The 22,172-nt window shown below is 39.1% G+C and overlaps 1 protein-coding gene and 1 long non-coding RNA gene across 2 annotated transcripts in view; both read left to right on the top strand.

Moving 5' to 3' along the window:
- Nucleotides 1–15,492: 15,492 nt before the first annotated feature.
- The window catches only part of NPTN (neuroplastin), a 67,782-nt gene continuing 61,102 nt past the window's right edge, over nucleotides 15,493–22,172 (top strand). The window contains exon 1 of the mRNA XM_051982329.1: nucleotides 15,493–15,865. Within this exon, the coding sequence (XP_051838289.1) occupies nucleotides 15,775–15,865 (91 nt within the window). The 5' untranslated portion in view covers nucleotides 15,493–15,774. The remainder of the gene's footprint in view (nucleotides 15,866–22,172) is intronic.
- Nucleotides 15,877–21,448, top strand: LOC127552005 (uncharacterized). Its single transcript, XR_007951219.1, has 2 exons — nucleotides 15,877–16,202; nucleotides 20,761–21,448. It is a non-coding gene; the product is annotated as an uncharacterized LOC127552005 (long non-coding RNA).

Raw genomic sequence — 22,172 nt, forward strand, 5'->3', positions numbered from 1 at the left:
TTCCCTGAGGGGAGGAATAGTTTCAGGCTTTCATTTGGATCCCCAGACCCTAGCATAGTTCCAGTTTTATTCTGTAAGAAGTCCTTAAAAATTCTGATTGATAAATAGACTTGCTGTTCTTCAGGGTGCTGAGTGCTCTATAATCCCACCCTGCCTTTCCCAGGAAACAACCTCCCCAGGAGTGACCTCATATCAACAGAGAGGGGCTTCAACCCCCATCTCTAGCTGAGCAATTTTCTACTCATGCCAAAGGAGGGCATCTTTGATATTGCTCACACAATTAGAACCCATCACAGTCCCCAAAGGAAAGATTTCCTTTTCAAATTATCTCCCTCTTCTGTAATTTTTCCATGGTACTCATTAGTCAAGGCACTCAAGGGCTAGGAAATGAAAAACAATTCTTGCCTTCAACTGGAGGGAAGAAATATATACATAGATATATAGTTACAAAAATATAATAAGCTTGGGAGAGTGTACTCAGTCTAACATTCAACTCTTCCCCAAAATTCACAAACAATAACTGATATTTATAGATTCAAAAGGCAAAACTCCTATCTATTCTATCAGAATGTAAGCTTTTTGAACACAGGGACTGTTTTTGTTTCTATTTTGTATCCCCAGTGCAAAACACCATTACCACATGGTAAGTGTTCAGTAAATGCTTACTGACCAATTGTTTCAAGAACATTTAGTCCAAGCTCATTTTACAGATGAGGAAATTGAGATCCAAAGAGTTAAGTGACTTATTCAAGATTACATAGATAGAAAGTGACTGACCAGAGATTCACACTCAAGACCCTTTGTCTCTATTCATTATATCAAAAGGCTCAATAGTACCCAAGAATTTATATGTATAGGGCATGAATAAGCCCTCTCATGAATGTGGTTTCAGACTATTGGCCAAGTGATTTTAATGGATTTTTTTCCATACTAATAATCTTCCTCTTCAATGTCAGTTCTCCATTGAAACTACCCACTCTGAGATTATTTTTCATGGCAGTGATAGTCCATTATTACCATCGACCACAGTTCCAGGAGAATGTTACCTAGAGCATGCCCTTTGATCACCAGGCAATCACCTCCCACCCAACTGGACCAAGTGACTACAGCCACTACAACAGAGGCACAGGCCATGGGATAGCCAGCATCAATATTCCCTGAGAGACTGAGGTCTCAAACTGACATTAATTGTAGACCCTTGAGAATTTCCTGCCTATTAGTCCTCTATTATCTGATTGCAAGTAAATGAGAGTTCAGTGTCCACTGGCCCTGGTTACTGACCATGCTGCCTTCCTGCCATGTCCTGTCTATCCATGCACCCCTCTAACAGATCTCTAGCTCTTGCCTTGGGCCTCTGCCCATTAATGAGAGCTCACTCCATCTAATTCACCTTAGCCATTCAACCAAGAGAATTTCCACAAGAATTTCTTGTTCTATGAACAATCATCTCATTAAAAAAAAATTTTTTTCATAATTATAACTTTTTATTGACAGAACCCATGCCTGGGTAATTTTTTTACAACATTATCCCTTGCACTCACTTCTGTTCTGACTTTTCCCCTCCTTTCGTTCACCCTCTCCCCCAGATGGCAAGCAGTCCTATACCTGTTAAATATGTCACAGTATATCCTAGATACAATATATGTGTGCAGAACCGAACAGTTCTCTTGTTGCACAGGAAGAATTGGATTCAGAAGGTAAAAATAACCCTGGAAAAAAAACAAAAATGTAAACAGTTTACATTCATTTCCCAGTGTTCTTTCTTTGGGTGTAGCTGCTTCTGTCCATCATTGATCAATGAAATGGAGTTAGATCTTCTCTTTGTCGAAGAAATCCACTTCCATCAGAATACATCCTCATACAGTATCGTTGTTGATGTATATAATGATCTCCTGGTTCTGCTCATTTCACTTACCATCAGTTCATGGAAGTCTCTCCAATCCTCTCTGTATTCATTCTGCTGGTCATTTCTTACAGAACAATAATATTCTATAACATTCATATACCACAATTTACCCAGCCATTCTCCAATTGATGGGCATCCACTCATTTTCCAGTTTCTAACCACTACAACAAACATTTTGGCTGCCACAAACATTCTGGCACATACAGGTCCCTTTCCCTTCTTTAGTATCTCTTTGGGATATAAGCCCAGTAGAAACACTGCTGGGTCAAAGGGTATGCACAGTTTGATAACTTTTTGAGCATAGTTCTAGATTGCTCTCCAGAATGGCTGGAAATCATCTCATTCTTATTGTTCCTCTAGAAAGAATACAGAGTTCAGCAGCCTTAAGGCTCAGCTTGCCAAACCCTTTGACTTCATTCTTTCCTCATTACAACTCCCTACATTCATTGTTGTTCAGTATTTTTCACTTGTGTCTGATTCTATGTGACTCCATTTTCTTGGCAGAGATACTGGAGTGGTTTGCCATTTCCTTCTTCAGCTCATTTTACAGATGAGGAAACTGAGGCACAGAGTGAAAGTGACTTGCCCAAGATTACACAGCTGGTATCTGAAGCCAAATTTGAACTCAGGAAGATGAGTTTTCTTACTCCAGACCCAGCACTAACTCCCCTATATTCACTTTTTTCCCCATTAGAATGTAAACGTAAAACAGAGAGGATTTTTCTTTTTGTGTTCCTGTCTACAGCACTTAGTCCAAAGTCCAGAACACAAAAAACTAAAGAAACCTCCATTCATTCATTGCTGGCTTGTATCCATTCATACTGATGGACTGTATTATCGAGGGTGCTTTGAGTTTAGTACTGTCATACCCTAAAAAGCATCTGCCTTCGGAGAAAGAAATTTTATTTTATTTGCTCTCTGAGAAACGCTTTCTCTAGCTTGGTTTTACCTTTACCTAGTGAAATTGTAAAACTAGCAAGGAACCTTGCTCTCTTTCCTGTACTTTTTTCTCATTCTTTTATCTATAAATCTGGTCCCTCCTCCTTTCCTCTGCTCATCTATCGCAGCATGTTAACCAGGCTTATTTAGTCATTTAGTCAGGAGTACAGTACCAAATGGTTTGGAATTTCCTCATTGAGCGGTCACAGCATTGCATCTTCCCAGCACACGCTGGCCCTCGTTTGCTAGAACGACATAGTGCATTTTATTGAAAAGTGTTCCCATTGGCTTCTATCTAACATATCCTTTCTTAGGTGGAAAAAGGGCTGGCTTCTTTTGGGGGCCTTTGATCTTATTAGTGGAAAATCTTCCTCCTGTAGAGCTATTAGCAATTGTTTTGCAATTTCTAGTCTTAAAAGAGCTGTGCTGAGGCACTGGGAGGTTAGGTAAAGGAAGTGCCCAGGACACACAGCCAATGGAGTCAGAGACAGGGCCATTTTGAGCGAAGTTTGCCCCTATCTCAATGCATCATGCTGTCTCTCAACTCTTAGATTTGGCCTTAAACTTCTGATAGCGGTCCAGCAGGGGCTCCCTTTTCCCATTCCAAGGACAGTCCACTCCAGGACAGCCAATTCCAATTTTTCAATAAAAAAGGGTGAGTTGTCCCTGTTGAGAGGCAGAGAACTTGAGCTTTAGAGCTGGCATGACCTTGGAGGCCAGCAGGGTATAATATAATACATAGCTCAGAAGTGTCACTGCTGGGACTCAAACCCAGGTTTCCCAAGGCTTAGTGCAGTGTACTGCCTCTGGTGGCTGGTTCTCACTGGCCCAGGAAAGCAAGCAGAATCCCCCTGAACCTAGAACATGTACTGGGGAAGGTTGGCAGGCTCATTAGCAGTTTGGCCACCACAGGAGAACCATTCAAACCCCCCTCTTCTCTCCCCACTCCCCGATTTTTGCAGCTGCTCACTCATTCACCAGACAGTGTAAATAAGCCCTTCTAAGACTGCATCTAAGATACTGCTCCCATCCTGCTGAGAAAAGCCATCAGCTTCTTCACCTCCGTCAGACACTGCTAACCCTGGCGTTATCACAGACATGGCGTAACAGGCAGGTACTCATCCTTCAGGGAAGCACGCCAATCTGACCACAGGCAGACAGGATAACCAGAGGAAAACAAATACTACTCATTCTTCTGATTGCCATTCCCCAAGGATGGGAACACTAGCAGAGAACACAGAGACCTGGAGATGAGAAGACCACTGGGGACCAAAATGGCCCCAGCCATGTCGCTTTATTGCACTCAGAATACGTTCACAGCTTCTCTCCTCATCCCGAGTTGCTTTTTTGTTAGAATTGTAAAATAGAAGCTTCAAATACATTGCCTTCTAGCAGTCTGTGTGGGCATATGACTAGCAGAGCACTCCTCCAAGGGAAACAGCCATACCTGCTCCCTTCCTACATCCACATTTCTGCTGCCTTGCTTGCCCTGCTGTGCTAACAAACATGTTCAAAACTGAAGTGGTTATTTTTATATTTCCCCGCCCCCAAACTACCAACGCCTTCTGAATTCCCTATTTCTGTTCATGGGACTAGTACACATCTAGTCACCTAGCTTCAGGCTTTGGCTTGTCTTCCATCAGCACTGCTTACAGCCCCCAACCATATAGCATCAGGACAAGGGAGGCAAGGACATCACCTGCCCTCTCAGAATAAGGAAAAACACTGAATTAGCAAGTGCCCTTGGTTAGCTACTGTTCCTTGGAATCGGACTGCTCTTGCATCTTCTTCAGCAAATCTCAGCCCAAAATTCAGTTTCTGCTTTTGGATAATTCTCAATTCCTGTTCCTCAAGCTATTTGCCTTCTTCTGATCAGGTGCTCACCTCCCCAAATGGGAGTCTTTGAACTGGGTTACTCATTTAGTAACTCACCTCAATTGCTTGCCTCTGAGCTCAAAGATGCTGCCTCAGATATCATCTATTCTTTCTTTGTCCCTCAAATAAATTATAAAGTACCATATAAATGTCAGCTATTAGCAGCAGGGAGTAAATGGTGGGCCAAGGCAGACCAGGACTTTGGACGAGGATTGGGATGGTGGAGAGAAGCTTGTATTTGATTGTTCCTATATATAAAAATGCTGCACAACATGGCACAGCACATGCAAAGCTCACTGTGGAGTTGGGAGATTAATGAATTCAAAAGCTGCCTTGTATGTAACTTAATCGTGTGACCCTGAGCAAGTCACTTAAAGTACTTGAGCGCTAATTTCTTCATAATATGAAATAAGAAGATTGGGCTATTAAATAGCACCTAAGATTTTAAGTCTATATCGCTTTTTTGTGAGAATATTTGATATTTTAAAAATTCATAACTTTTAAAAATTAAGCCAAATAAAATTATTTTACCTAAGCTTTCTGGTGATATTCTTACTTGTATTCTTTCTGTCCACCCAAATCCATTTTGGAGTTGGCAGTATCCAGCCTCCCTGTGAGGAGCCAGTGGTTCATTGCCTTAATCTGAGGGCATCAGTCTTGGTCACAGTATGTAGGGTCTATGGGCTGGGCTGATTTGGAAGTGTCAGTTCCAAGAAGGTTGTCCCAATGTACTATGTCTTGTTATACCTATCCTATCTCCTGTTTTCAGTTTACTTGGGTGACTAAAATTGTTATGTCAATTTCCCTTAAAAACAACAAAAGCATCTATCACTTCCAATATTGAGTGGACATTATGATTCTTTTGCAAATCCCTTAAAATCCCAGCAAAGTACCATAACAGTGCTATAAAGCTAGAGAGTAAGAAAATCTTACAAAGGGAACTCAAGACCTTTAGGTCCTGACAGTCTTGTCATAAGGATAACATTTTGGGACAATGGCAACATCTAGGAGAATTATGATGAAAACTGGAAGTAAGAAAAGGGAAGGAATAAGTAAGGAGGATATTACAAATATAAAATTGGCAGTATATGACATCTGCCTTTGATATAATCTTAGCTAGAGGGCCTTGCAAATACTAAGGTGGGCTATATATTTAGTATATCTTTATTATGGTATATTCCAGTTTAAGAATGAGGTAAAGATGCCAATTTGTTAAAATACAGGTGCTCTATACCTTATACAATTAAAATATAGGTGCTCTATACTTTAAACAGAGCCCTATTTGTTTTGTAAATATCACTGACGATGACACCAAGAATAGGACTGCTTTGGAACTTCTGGGCAGCTGTAGGGGTATAGGATCTCGAATGAGATGTTTAGGAGTTAGGATAGGACCAATACTTTAATGTATATGTTTTCAGAGTCAGTAGAACTGCCCAAATTTCCTAGAGGAACACCTGGAGAGGACACATGGACAATTAATACTCCCAACCCTCCTTTTTCTGAAACACTGAATTCTTAACAAGATTGATTACATTTTAAAGGAAGAACAATGTCAGATACAGTGAAATTGTAAGAAATAGATTGTCTTGCCAGCTGCAAGAACACGTCCATATCACCAGGAGTACTGGCACAGGCACTGAGGCAAGAGCTGAGACACATATTATCACTTGCCCTGAGTGAATCCCCGTAAGAAATTGCCATTATTTTCAGGAGGTACTGTTGTCTCAAGAGTTAGCATGAGATAGTAGATTGAGTGCTGGCCTTCAGGTCAAGAATATCTGGGTTCCAGATTCGACATTTAATAGTTGTGTGATCCTGGGCACATCACTTAAACTGGCAGTGCCAAAGACAATTCCCCTAGGACTTATTTACTAAGTGATAGAATGAATTAATGGAAGAAATTCCCACACCCCTCAGCATTTCATTGCAGTATGCCTATGGCAGGAGCACAGACAAATGCTCTCGTTTTGAATTGGATCGTTGTGCTAGTAGAGAGATTTGAGTCCCGGCTGGCATCTGCTCCTAAGATGTTACAAGAGGGACTGATATCAGAAACAGAAAAGTGAAGATGACCACTGGAGAGCCTTGGAGGCTCAGCACTGGATATGCTGGCTCTTTTAAAAATTAGGAGCCGGACATTGGGGTTACACAGAGGAGGATGGCCAAATCAAGCTCCCTTGTACAATCCAAGAGGTGAAGAAAAGGTTTCAGTTGTGTACAAGAGTCAGAAAAGATGTTGAATAATATGAAAGATCAAGGAGAGAAAGGTAGCGGCAGGAGGACTTTTAAGAGACAACAGCAACAGAAGAGTTTTGATGAAAGTTGGAAGTAGGAAAAGAGAAGGAGATGGGTAAGAAGGACGCTGCAAATGTAAAATTGACAAGAATTGTTAAGCCAGGACACATTCTATTTTCCAAGAATCTCTGTGAAAGTTTTCCATTTCCTCTCCCAAAACCTATCTTCCCTTCTGTATTTTGTTCCCCTCAAAAACAAACAAACAGTAATGCAGAGTGGTGATTAAGACCAACAAACCATGCTGTTTACTCAGGCACTGAGGACAGACAAAGCCCTAAATAAGGTAAGGCCAATGGGGCTTGGTTTGGGGCTCCAAAATTTATAGGGTATTAACAGCAATTACAATACCTCACCAACAACTGAGCTCAACACATTGTTAGCAACAATTAATATTTAGAATTGAGAGCTACCAGATGGTGAAGGCTTCTTTCTCCATCTGTTTCACGCCAGGTGAGTTCTTCTACTGGCTTTCCCCTTAATGTTTAAGCATTGTCTGAAGGTTTACCCTGATCAGTTTTGTGTTCCTTGCCCCAGGCATGAAAATTGGTAGCTAAGACTCTGAATATAGCTGTTATTGTAGCTATCACAACTATTTAAAATGAAGAACAAGTCTTTCACTTATTCACACTTATTACAAAATCAATCAAGGAAGAAGCAAGCAAAATATAGAAGAGAATTGTACGAAGAAGTTAATTTTAGGTGTATAGACAGAGCCTTATGGTCCCAACTTAGGCAATGGCAATCACTTTGAGAAGGAAGAAGTTGACTGAGCAAGTGTGTTGTGAAGATTATACTCCAGGATTCTGTTCAATTTTCCAATTCTGTTGAATTTGGGGAGGTTCAAACTCTTGTCTCAAGGACACGAGTCGCTAGAACTGTCCTAAGCTTTGCGAGTCATGTGCTTCAATAGCAGTTGTATCAATGCTTGTGGATTGCGTGTACCAAAGAAGAAAATCAACTCCTGACATGCCAAAAACTTCAGTGTAAAGAAGAGGTACCAGAAATTGTTGACCAAAGGAAGCAAGGGCAAAACCCATTCTGGTCATTGACTCTCACCAGTCCTATTCCTTCTAAGACACTGGGTAAAGATCAAGGACAATGTTCAGTCGTGCTTGACAAGGAGTCATCCCATCAGCAAAATTGGAGGCTTGTACCACACAATTAAGAGCCTTTAATTGAAAAAAAAAATTTCAATCTAATAAATATTTATTAAGTATCTACAGTGTAGATTCTAGGAAGACAGAAACAAAAATGAAAAACTTCCTGATCTCAAGATGTTTGTATTCTAAGTGGGAGATAACAGGAGGAGGGATGCAACTTCTGTACTTGGCTAAATCGATACAGTATAATAATAGAAAGAAAGAACATTTCAAATGAGAGAGATAAAGGAAGGATTCATTGAGGAAGTGGGACCTAAAGACAGAGAATCTTCCTGAGGCAGAGGACAAGCTTGGCCGAAGCTCACAGATTACAAGTGAACCAGGCAGTCTCACTGAATAGTAATATGGACACCTTTAGTATGGACAGAGCTGGTCTAGAGAAGACTACAAAGAGAACATGACTACTTTGATGGGCTAATCCCATCTAAGTCCTACACCTCGGTGCTCTTGAGTTCTTGCTTTGATCTGGAAAAATTCCTAGGATCTGTACTACTCAGCAAACAAGCACAGACCCCAAATTCGAATATTGTGACTGTCCAAGATTCTGGCACAGGAATTTTATGAGAGGATAGAGGGTAATGCTGACAGGACAAACCCCACTCACACACCCCTCCTCTTGCCCCTCCCCCCCATGCCCTGAAATTCTCTGTAGGTTGGCAGTTTAAAATTTGGCCTAAACCATGATTATCTTGAGCAGCTCTTAAGATACAATTTTAAGGACTCTGGTGTGCGAGAAATGGAAGGATCACACCAGGAGGAAACTCAGTGCTAGGTCTGGAGTGTTTTTACTAGTTTACTAGTAGGATGCAAAGTTTATACAATAGTGAAGTATATACATTTTTATCGCCATGATCCTTTGCTCCATGAGTCTAGGGTCCATATGATCCTAGGATGGTCTTAAATATTGCTTTCATGCTAGGTTTGACATGGAGTTAATTAATCTCTGTGGGTCCTTTTTTTCTCATCTACAAAACAGGGGGATTAGACTAGACAATTTCTAAGATCCTATCAAACTCTCAATTTTATGACCCCTTATTACTAAATCTTATAGTTTTTATGCAGGATTGAGAAAATTAGACTGTATAAGTGGAAGCATTTACCCCCTTAAAAGCCTTATTTTAGTTTCTCTAGAGACTGTGGCCGGTGGGCCAGATGCAACAGCTGAGGACGTTTATCCCCCTCACCCAGGGCTATGAAGTTTCTTTATTAAAGGCCCACAAAATAAAATTTTTGTTTTTACTATAGTCCGGCCCTCCAACAGTCTGAGGGACAATGAACTGGCCCCCTATTTAAAAAGTTTAGGACACCTGCTCTAGCCGAACCTAAGTTGAACTTAAAGCCCTTTCCAGATTTGTCCTTTTCCCTAGTGAACAAATGCTAAGGTGTTTCTTTTGAGATGGATCAAGGGTAAAAACTGAACTCTCCTTCAGATAAGATTATTTCTCCACCTCCTAGAAGAGATTGAAGTCTGAACCTTAAGTCTCCAAAGGGGAGTGTCCTCTTTGGAAATTATATTAATAATCACAGAGAAAAACTTTTCCATTTTTGTGGGAACTGTGCCAGGAAGGAACAGAATTCTGGAATGTTCTGGAATATTAACCCCAAAATGTTATTTTTTAACCTATTATCATATTTTCCTTATCCAAGATTCTTTAAAATATTACTTCAAATCATCTTAGAGCAGAGAATTATGTGAGGGGACATGGGAAACGATGTCAGTTGGGACATGGCTTGGCTTGAACATGGAATAATGCTAAATTCAATAAAAACTTCTCATAGGCACCTTAGAATATATTAGCATTAATTTTTTTTGACATGTATGAACTATCAAACTCCAAATATACCTATACACTGAGAGTATAAGTTGTTAAGAGGAAAAAAAAGTAAACTGTATAATCACAATTACTAGCATTTATATAGTGCTTTAAGTTTGGAAAATAACTTTGCAAACACAATTTCTTTTTATCTTCACAATTCTGGAGAGAGGTACTATTATTTTACAGATGAAAAAATTGAGACAGCTAAAGGTTAAATGACTTGTCCAGGCTCACATAGCTAGTGAATGAAGTGGATTTGAATTCAGGTCTACCTAACTCCAATGTGTCACCAAGCATTTATGGATATAGGATAGGGCAAGATGTGTAATAGACCAGTTAGTGTGCCTTGATGGACCTGGTGGATTATAGGATTCATAAAAGTGATTAGTAAAAGATGAGTTAGAAAAGTGAGTTGAGATTGAATTATGGTGGTCCTTAGGATGTTGAAGTTGGAAGGAACCCTAGAGAACATCTGGTGAAATCTCTTCACAGAGCTCTAAAGATTTATGGGAGTCTCAGCATCTATTCATCCAGTCACTACCACAAAAGAATTCCCCACGAAAGCACATGCACTAAGTCAGGACATCTTAAATTTTTCTCTACTTGGGACCCCAAGAAATTTTTACATGACCCTCTTTCTAATTCACGCATTATCAGTGTGAAGTGCACATGATGTATGTTGAGAAGTAAAGCTGCAGGGAATGCAACAGGGGCAAAGCGCTGCCAGAAATACCTTGAATTCATTATGTGTTTGAATTTGAATTAATTTTTGGTCATTGCACAATCAGAAACTTTTGCTGATTTTTTGCAAATTTTTCATGATCCTCCACATCCAGGCCATATAGGGTTGTGAGCCACAGCTTAAGCAGCTTTACAAAGTCATCACCCTCTGCTTGAAGATGTCCAATGAGAAGTAACTTACTGGCTACTGAACCAGTTGACTCTTGGGACAACTCTAAGAGGTAGGATCTTCCCCTCCCCCCTTTACTCTGGTATTAAGCATATTTGCCTTTTTGGAATGTCTAAGCATTATTCATAGTTCTGCCCCCCTCCCATGACCCAGAAGAATAGAGTCCTTCTTGCATGGGCCACCCCATCATATTCTTGAAGTCAGCTCCCATATCCTTCCCACACCATCACTTCCTTAGGTCAAACATCCAGATCACTACACTGGCTGCCTTCCTTTAGGCTCCCTGTTCATCAATACTCTTCTTAAAGGATGCCTTCTTAGCTGGCACCTAGAGATGTATTCTGATAGTACAGGACGGTGAGCCTAGCAACTCCTTATACTAGTCTCAAATCACATCAGCATTTAGGGTTGCCATAGCATACTGTTACATCAAATTAAGTATGTGTTCTGCTAAAAATCCCCAACCTTTTGCGAAAGGCTGTCTAATGATGTCTCTTCTCACTTTGTACTGGTGAATTCAATTCAATCTTACACATACCAAAGTATAAGATTTTACATTTATCTCTATAAAATTTCACTTTAATAAATCCAGCCCATTGTTCTAACTAGGTTAAAGGCTTTTTGGACCCTCTCATCATGAATTGTGTTACCACTCTTTCCCAGTTTTATGCCACCTGCAAATATGATAAGCATTTCATATATGCCTTGAACCAAGTCTTTGATAAAAATGTTAAATAATACAGGGAAAAGCTCAGATCACTGGGGCACCTCACTGGAGACCTCCTTCTATCTTGAACCATTTATTACTCTGAATCTGTAAAGGGCTGAAAAGAGTTGATGTACTGAAGTCAGACAACTGAGCACTTAAGCTAATTACTAACTGGACAATACACTATTAACATAAGCTTGGAAAATGGCCCTTTCCACTATTCTGTGCTGGTTCAATCTTTTGGTGTATACAGAGAATTGTGGGAAGGATTAGGGCGTGGAATAAGACAAGCCAGAGTCACTTTGGCGGTAGAGGAAGAGAAGGCATGGAGATCCTGTGTCCATCCTGTTCACTTCTACCCCTAAAGACCAAAGAATAAAGACCAAGGACTTTTGCTTATCCTGACTGGCTGATTCTAAGGCATCCAGGGTGCTAACTCGGTCTTCACATGAATCATCACTTTTTTTTTCCCCTGAGGCAATTGGAGTTAAGTGATTTGCCCAGGGTTACACAGCCAGGAAGTGTTAAGTGTCTGAGGGCAGATTTGAACTCAGGTCCTTCTAACTTCAGGGTTGGTGCTCTCTTCACTACACCAACTAGCTGTCCCTAGTCATTACTTTTTAAGTTCAACAAATCCAACCAGTTCTGAATTCATTTAGCTATACTGTCACCCAGCCCACACATTTCCATTTTTTTCCCCATAAGAGAAGCATGAAATACTTTATCAAATCCTTTGCTAAAATGAAGTAACTCTATCAGTAAATATTTCCCTGATCTATCTACCAGCAGTCACTGTCAAATGAGGAAATAAAGTGAGTTTGGCACAACCTGTTCTGATGAAGCCCTGCTGATTCTCTGGGATTTGCTGCTTCCTTTTTTAGATGTGTACTAACTAGCCCTTTTATGACTCACTCTGGTATTTCATTTTGTACCAGAGGAAGATGTAGCCTTGAGTGCCAGGCTATAGAATTTGCAGTTTTTTCCTAGGGAAGCCAGTGAAGATATTTTAGTGAAATGAACAGAGCAAAGAATTTAGATTTAAAAGATCAAGGCTAACAAGGCTATTCTCCTTAGTATTCCTGTTAATTTATGTAAGGTCACAGCATTAACAGCTCAGAACATCGATTTCCTGATCTTTAAGATGAAGATTACATGTGTCCTGTTTAATTCTTAAGGATACTTCTATTTATTAGGCACCTACCACATGCCAGGCATTTCATTGGATGTGAAAGTGATCATGTAACCACTGAGGGGCATTACTTGATAAATGCTCTTTTTAAGATCCATATGAAAATGGCATTAAGGCTGAGAGAAGAGCCTGCAAGGAGATAAGCTAGGTGGCTACCAAGCTGATGAAATTATAACATTTTAAAGAGTTCAGAACTAGTAGCAAGGAGAATAGGAATAATATATTGAAATGGCCTAAAAGCTCTTAGGTGTTTATAGTTTATTCACATATAGGCATGTGTAGCTCATTTCAGAAATTTGAGTCACCATGCTGTGGGAGAATGTCTCTTCTGTCACAGAAGGCACCCTCAGGGCTCCAAAATCTGAACCTATTATTGCAGTATCATAGGGAGGCCAAAATACTCCTCAGGGTGACCTTAACCAGCGTAAAGAAAATATTGAACAAAAACAAAATAAAAATATAATGTTAATATGTGGTTTTCTAAGTGGTGGCCCCTCTGCTGAGTTCTAGAGAACCCTTCTAAAATTGTTTTCTCATCTGTAAAATGAGCTCTAACATTCTGATACTACAAATACAGAAAGCCCTTAATTGTTTTTTTGCGTCTCATTTTTTAAGGAAGGAGGAAATGATGCCTGAGTTCTGAACAATTCTGAGAATAGGGGGAATGAAAGATTACTCTTGAAAGTTTGATCAATTATTCAGCAATACTCAGAAAATTACTTGTTGCCAACCAGGATTCAGGTTGTTTTCATTTAATTTGATGGTCTGTAACTTTTTCTGTCTCTTGTCCATTAAAAAATTCCTTCATTTTCTTGTAAGATTTAAATCTATACAGAGGGTCTTCCTGATGATATGATCTTCTTCTATTTACCCTGTGTATATGTTTGGATGGGGGGAGGGAGAAAGAAAGACACACAGAGAGACAGAAAGAGAGAGAGACAGAGACAGAGAGACAAAGACAGAGAGAGTGAGTTATTTTTATGTTGTGTTTCCCATTACAATTTGAACAGCAGGGACCACATTTTTTACCTTAATTAATTTTTGTTGAATGACTGTCTAAATGACCAGGAAAGTGAAACTTCTGGTATGGCACAAGAGCTAAAGAAACTGATGCCAAAAAGTTATTTCCATGTTTAAATAACCAACTTACTTAGAACTTCTATTTTTTTTTCTTTAAATTTTTTTTAACTTAACCAATAACAAATAAATTCTTAGACACAAAACAGAACAAAGAGACTTGAACACAAAATTGTTAATCTGTACTGTGAACATACTTTTCTTTTCTAAGCATTTAATAACATCAACTTATTTTCAAAGTAGCTCCAGGTAGTAAAAAAAAAAATTCTTCAATGAACCTCTTTCTGTACTTTTCTTTTTGTTCGTTTTAGTAAATAATTTTCTAGCTTCCCTCTTTCCCTTTTAACCTTTTTCTAGAGTGAAAGAAAAAATAAAACCTTTGCAAAATAGATGCATAACTCAGCAAAATAAATCCTTATATTGGCCATGTTCAAAAATGTATTTTCATTTGGCACCTTGAATTTATTATCTTTCAGCAGGTCTCTAAAATGTTTTATCATTTGTTTTTTGGAGTCATCGCTTTAGAGTTCTTGTTTTTCACGAATATTTCGCATTATGCTGTTATTGTATACATCATTCTCTAGATTCTGCTTATTTCACTCTGAATCAGTTTATGAAAATCTCTATGGGTTTCTCTGACACCATCCCCTTCACTTCTTACAGCACAATTTCACCACATACGTGAACCATAATTTGGTCATTTTTCAATTTCTGGCTACCCCCTTAGTTTTTTATTAAAATGGAGTTGTGATAAACATTTTTGTATATGGAGATTTTTGGCTATGGCCCCAGCTGGGTAAATGGCTATGTACAATTAATTGATTTGGGGGCATAGTTCTCCTCAATTATTGTTCAGAATGGCTAGACCAAATCACAACTCCATCTACAATAGGTTAATAAATATACAAAATTCTCCACCCATAAACAGGGACGCTCACAGCAGGTGGCTTCTCAGCGCTGCCGCCGGCAATCCCCATCCACCGGCTGCGCGCATCCTCGGCTACTGCTGCTGGCGCGTGGCCGCTCCGCGGGAGGCAGTGCTGGGCACCCAGTAGGCCTTAAAGATGACTGGCGGATTGACCGGTGGCGCGGCAGCTTGGACTCCCGGGATCCTTAGGGGGCTGCTCGCAGACGCTCTTTGGGGAACGAGCACTTGGGAGGACCTGAAGCCCAGCTCCGCTACTTACCTCGGCTGGGTGACTCTGGGAAAGGTTAGGGGGGGCGGCCCTTCTCGAGAACTAGCATTTTTAAGGGGATTCACGGAGCACTTTTTTCCCAGCTCTATATCCAAGGGCGGGAATGGGGATGGGATGGTCTCATCCCCACTCCATAAATGAAAAAACTGAGACTGCACCCGGCCACGCCAGCTCCTGCCAGCCTTGAATCTATAATCCGACCACGCCATGATCTGTGACTCCGAGCACCTTCGCCGGACTCTCAGGCGCTTCCTCCAGCTCCAAGCCCCGCCCCTTCCGCGGCAGCAGCTCGCATTACGGGATGAGAATGGGGGGGAAGGGTATTCTCTTCACATGATCTGAGCCTCAGCCAATCAGAACAGGAAGAGGAGGGCAGCCGCTCCGGCCGAGTCTTCCTCCTTCGCCGCCCCCGTATTTTTTCTCTCTCGCGAGGGCCTTCCGGGCATCCGGTGCCGTACTCTCGCGAGGCTTGGCTGCTGCGGCGGTCGGAGGACGAGGAAGGACCGAGTGCTACCTCTGTCTTCGCGGTCGCCGCCGCCGCCGCCTCCGCCTCCCCCGCCTCCTCGCGCTCGAGCTTCTGCGCGCGCACTTTCCTTCCTTCGCGCCCTCCCTTTTTCCCTCCCTTCTTCCCTCCCTCCCTTCCTTCCCCTTCCCCCTCCTGTTCGCCCCATTCGCCGCTCTGTCTCCGGCCAGAGAGGATGTCGGGCTCGCCGCTCCCCAGCTCCCTGGCCCTCTTCCTTCTGCTGGTTACCGGCTCCCTGCTCCCGGGGCCCGGCGCCGCTCAGAACGGTAAGGACGGCACTCCCAGGGGATGGAGGAGGCCCAAGCGAGGCGAGCCGCCGGCCTCCGCCGAGGGCCGGGGAAGGGATGGAATCCTGTCAGCCGGGGTCCGAGCCCGAAAGCTCGGCCTGAGGCAGGGGGAGGGGCGTGCGTTGCTGAGGAGACCCTCCCCCAGGGCGCTAGCTCGGGGTAGGGGGTGGGAGTCTGCCTGGGAGTCTCACGGAGGCCGGGGAACAGGGAAAGGGAAGCAGACGTGGGGGCGCGGAAGCCCGGGGGCGAGGGAGTAGAGAGAAGGAGGGAGGTCCAGGCCAGACCCCCTAGCCCGTCAAGCCGGGGACTCCGGAAGGTGAGATGGGGAGGTCCTGCTGCTCGGACAGGGGCCATGGAGCTCTTGGAGGGGAGCAGCGGGAGGGAACGCCGAGCTCCCCCAGTATCGGAGAAAGGGCAAGAAAAGTAGGGCAGGAGGAAGGGGTAACCCTCTGTTTTTCCAGCTCGGTGGGGAGACTGGGGGCCGGGGGTGGCCTTGGAGGTGGCAAGGCTCGGGGGAGGGAGGGCAGCCAGTCTAGGTTGGGGTTTGCAGGGAGCTTGGCCGCACAATTGGTGCTTCTGGAGTCCGTGTCAGGAGGAAGGGAAGAGGAATGGAAAGGGAAGATTGGGTTTAGGACTCGACCTCTCTGGGCAGGAAAATGTAAAGTGCTTTAAGGGTGAGATGTTATAAATGCTGAGAAGAGATGAATAAAACTGATGGCAAGATATTAATTAGATTGGGTAAACCTTTAGCAGATGAATGGTCTTTAAAGAACGTGAATTAAAAAATGTGTTCAAGTTTTTAAAATATTTTATTATGATTAACTTTTATCATATATTCTGTATTGAAGAATCAAGTTCTTTTTTTTCTAATCTGATAGTTTTTCTTTCATTAGGACGAATTATTGTTGGATATAGAACTTTGAGTTTGATTTGCATGATTTTTATTAGCATTCTTAACCGATTTTTATATCTTAGAGTGCATTCTGACATTTTAAATTTTCTTTTAGACTTGAGTACTGTAAAAGAAAAGATAGATATAAAACTCTGAAAAGAAATAATGGAAATACAGCAACACATTTCCTGAGAAATATTAGTTTAAAATTGTTATAGTACTAAATGGAATTAATCAGATCTTGTGTTTCATGACATCAGCTGTTCACGACAGGGGTCAGGAAGAAAAACCTTCTCCAATCTACAGCATTGACTATGTTAAACATACTATCTTTTTTTTGCTTTCTCTAGAAACATTAGACCATTGAAGATGCAGGAAGAAATTGGGTTTTTATCTGTTCTAGTATTTATATTAATAGCTTACTTTAAAAAAAAAAGTGTAATTTAAATTTTAGCTATTGATAGCAATTGTTTCATATTACACAGTATGTGAAAGATGCCCTTGATTTTCATGGGTTTAATTAATCATTGGCTGTTTCCTTCAGTGCTTTAAAACAGTAAAATTGTAGTTTCTTAGCAACTAAAAAGCAAGATTCTTTGATAAGACTAAAAGGACTCTTCTGCTTGTTCTCAAAGATATGTGTTCTAAATACAGTGTAACACACAACCTTTTCCTTGAAATGAGTTTGCACCCAGTCACATGACCAGCTAGTAAAGTGAAGCAGAACTGCATGGTTGACCCAAATCCGTATAAATTTAAGGGATTGCTATACTTGGGTTTCTAATCATCTCTTCACATAAAAAAGATTATTTTTTAAATGACTCCACAAAGATTTGACCCTTCAGCCCTGGCATGTCACAAATTAGGAAATTTGATGTTTCTGAAAAACTGTCATAGAACAAAAATGTTTAAGTCTTAGATATTTAATTGATCTTTTACAAATGTATTCATGTCTTGCTTGAATGTGTGATTTTTTTGAATGCATATTATTTATTCCAACAGCCTGTGAGACATAATAACTTCAAGGTCTCTGTAGAATTGTGTATTTTCCCCCCTCCAAATTGTATGAATTCTAGGATCACCACTTCATGTAAAATTCTTGTTTAAGAAAGTTATGGCCAATTGTAAATGAAGAAACTGTCTTTAAAAATACCTTTATGAGACAGAAATATGTGGACTAAGGTGATGGTGAATGCTGTTGAAGCTTTTGACCTTAAAAAGTGACATTATTTATCTGGATTTTTTTCCTTTGTGTACCAAGTTCAGCAAATTTGATTTGTTAAACTCTTCATTGGTTTCTCAGAATAAAGGTAATGAGGTCATTTGGTAACCCTGCATGCAGAGGATCTGTGCTTATCCTTATGTAATTTTATAAGGGAAGCATTTAGAATATCCGCATTATCGCTGGAATTGGAAATTGTGTTCAGGAAGTAGTTTTTCTTTTTTCTTTTTCCTGTTTTCTAGATAATTATTGCTGTTTTTCAGGGAAACAAGTATCTTATATAGATTATGCATTACTTTCTTAATTGTCTTACTTTGAAGGACTCACACATTGTCTTAGAAGGAAGAGGATTTTGAATGTACTGGGAAAATTTTGAAATTGGTTATATAATTTAACAGTAAACGAAAATAATGTTCAACAAGTTTTGACTGGAATTTGACTGTATTTCATAACAAAATTCTAGAAATTGGGAATTTTGTTTGAATGGAACTAGGTAGTTCATATATATAACTTTAATAGAGCCCTAAAAGAAAAGTTTTCCCCTTTTTTTCTAAAGCTGTTTGATTTACATGTTCTTGGGGCACTGTCGTGATATTTTACTGTTGACCCTGCTTCTGTCGTTTGGGTGGACTTATCTAAGCAAAGCAAGAAAATAGTTGTAAATACATATAGAGAAGCCATCTTAACTATGGCCATTAATAATGTAAATGTCATTACAGACCATATTGCATAAAGGAAAGAGCATCAGATTTGAGTCAGAAACCTGCTCTGGATCCTAATTCTGATATTACATAAGTACATGTCACTTAACATTTTTTGAGCCATAGTTTTCTATTCTATAAAGTGGGGATAGTAATAATTTGCTATCTTTTTGACAAGATTATATTCAGAAAAAAAGCTTAATAAACCTTAAAGCAATATTTTTAACATGACAAGTTTTACAAAATGACAGTCCATGGCTCTTCGTGCAGTATTTTAGATAGAATAAAAATACATTGGAAAAATATTTTACCTTTGAACAAAGTATATTTCTTCAGCATGAACAGTTGGTGATATCACAGTAGTTCTGCCTTTTACCCCATAACCTGTTGACCAAAAACTGCCTCTCCTTGATAGCATGGCCTAGCCAAACATGATGATACTTTGTCTGGGGTCTGTCTGGTATTTAAAAAACAAAACAAGAATCAAAAAACTTCAAAACTCCATGTTAACCAGATCAAGATTTATAATCTGGGCCTCTGACTCATTCACTTTACCTCAGGCTCATGGAATCCAAATTAAAGAGACTATGTCAATAGGTTCTTGTTTTCTAAGAGATTAGAAAATGAATAGTTTAACTTGTAAATCAGAATCTGACCTAATAAACACATACACACACATACACACACACACAGAAAAATAAGTGCTTCACATTTTTCACTGATGAAAATTTGTGTAACTTAACAGTTGTTATATTACCAAAAGTACTATTAGAGTTTGTAGAAAGAGGAAATAAAGTTTAGTCTTAAAGGAACTGGTTCCATAATATAAATAGATAAAATAAAAATTTAATTGTTAGTGTTAACTATCCAGGTGTCATCTGCTCTGATAGAAATATGACAAAGCGTCATTGTTTGTGACTGTGTATATATATGTGTGTGTATTTTGTAAAATAGGCTTAACATTTTTTAAATTTAAATTTATATCTTTTATTTTTATATCATTGATCCATTTCCCCCCTCTCAAAGATCTGTCCTTTTAACAAAGAATAAGAAAAGGGGAGGAAGGGTTAAGTAAAACTAACATATCAACCAAGTCAGAACTCATATGAACGGTTCCAAATCTCTAGACTATACCAAATTGCCAAAAAGGAAAGGAAGTGTATTCTTATTTCTTTATAGATAATTATGATCATTATAATTTCACAGCATTCAATTTCAGTTTTGTAGTCTTTATATTTACATTGTTTATTTTGTATTATTAGTTTGTATGAATCTGTCTTTGCTTCTTTGTATTCTCCATATTCTTTGTTAACAGTGTAATATTTTGTCATTCATGTAGCACAGTTTATTTAGCCATTCCACAATTGATGGACAGATGTTTTTAATTCTTTGCTACAACAAAAACTGCTGCTATAAATATTTTGATGTTTATGGAACCTTTCATTTTATTTATTTATTTTTTTGAACCTTTCATTTTATTATTGATTTTGTAGCATATGTCACCAGTAGGAGCTCTGGGTCAAAGGGTATGCTTATTTTAGTTAATATCTTAGCAAATTTCCAAATTGCTTTTTGGATTGGTAAGATTAGTTGACAGCTCTACCACTCAGATATTAATGTGCCACATTCCCACAACTCCTCCAACATTGATTACTCTGTCTTTTCAAAAAAAATCCTTGCCAATTTTCTAGGTATGAGGTGAAGACTTAAAAATTGTTTTGAATTGATTCGATCTTTTCTGTTGCTAATAGTTTCAGTCTTTTGAACAGTATTTTCATATTTTTTGACCACCTATCCATTGGGGAATGGCTTTTGAAGAAATAACAAGTTTATATTTTTAAAAGTATATTTTGTAACTATTTTAAGATTTTAAAACGTAAACTTAAAAAAAACTTGAGGGGAAGAGAGGCAAATTGGTACATTTCTAGAGTATGTATTCTCATACATGGTTTAAGTATTTAGGTAAGGTTATATATAACTTCTTAAGCCTTTATGCAAAGGAATCATAGGAAAAATTGTTTACTTTTCTGATGAACTCTATTCAATTTATTGTTTACAGTGAGAGCACAGACTGGACAGGATCAGAAGTAGAGAATGCAGTTTTTAAGAGAAAGGGAGAGACAGAAGAAAAGATGCAGTAATTCAAGGAGAAAAGCAGGATTCAAGAATGAGAAGTCAATCTTCGATTAAGGAGCATCTGGAAGACTAGAAATATGTCAGGAAGAATAAAATAGACCAGGAATCATCTTAAAGTAAATTAAAACCTCTAACTTAAAATAATGATTGGAAATCACCTAATGTAAATACTTGCTGATTGAAGTTTTTAAAGAAATACTATTCTTATGCATTTATTACTTTGGGTGAATTATTAACAATGTTTATCCTGTGGAGTTATTCAGCTGAAAATACTTTTAAGAATTTGGTACATGACAAGTATGTATATTTTTGTATGTTTTTTAAATTTAGTTGCATTCCTTATTTATCTGGATTGTAGTCTAGATTGACATTCCTAGATACCGATTAGGTTTCCATAATTTCTTTTTTTTTTAATTTAAATTGCATTTTATCCAATTTAAGCAAATTCTGAATTTCACACAACTGTTAAGAAATTATTTTAGGAAAGCAAGAAACCTTCCAAAAGTAGATAACTCTTAACTAAGATATTTGTGCTTTATATATCCCCAAGTGTAATACTTTTACTATTTCAATGCTTTGGATTTTTACATTAAAAGAAGATATCTAATAAACCGGTGAAATGTTTGCCACGTTATAAAAAAAAATTTTCATTATTAGTTTGTGAGAATTATTTAAGATAAATTTGATAGAGTTAGAATTAAATTTGACACAAATTTGTATACTTTATCAAAAGCTGTCTTTTGTGCCTCTGAGGTAACTGGTTCTTTTTTTTTTTTTAATTTTTATTTAATAATTACTTTATATTGACACTCGTTTCTGTTCCGTTTTTTTTTTTTTTTTTCCCTCCCTCCTTCCACCCCCTCCCCTAGATGGCAAGCAGTCCTTTATATGTTGGATATGTTGCAGTATATCCTAGATACAATATATGTTTGCAGAACCGAACAGTTCTCTTGTTGCATAGGGAGAATTGGATTCAGAAGGTATAAATAACCTGGGAAGAAAAACAAAAATGCAGATAGTTCACATTCATTTCCCAGTGTTCTTTCTTTGGGTGTAGCTGCTTTTGTCCGTCATTTATCAATTGAAACTCAGGTCTCTTTGTCAAAGAAATCCACTTCCATCAAAATATGTTGAGGTAACTGGTTCTTGAAGGATATGCTAGTAGAATGTAAATTCTGCTAGATCTTATGGAAAGGAAAGGCTTTGAATAACAAGTAATGGATTCATACAGAGTTTGTCTTCCAAACATCAGCCCTATTAAGTATGGGAAAGATTTATTACCATATTGTTGGCTAAGAGTTGAATTTTAAGGTCTGGAGGTATATTGTTATTCAT

This window comes from Antechinus flavipes, chromosome 2, assembly GCF_016432865.1.
Source record: "Antechinus flavipes isolate AdamAnt ecotype Samford, QLD, Australia chromosome 2, AdamAnt_v2, whole genome shotgun sequence".
NCBI classification, from domain to species: Eukaryota; Metazoa; Chordata; class Mammalia; order Dasyuromorphia; family Dasyuridae; genus Antechinus; species Antechinus flavipes.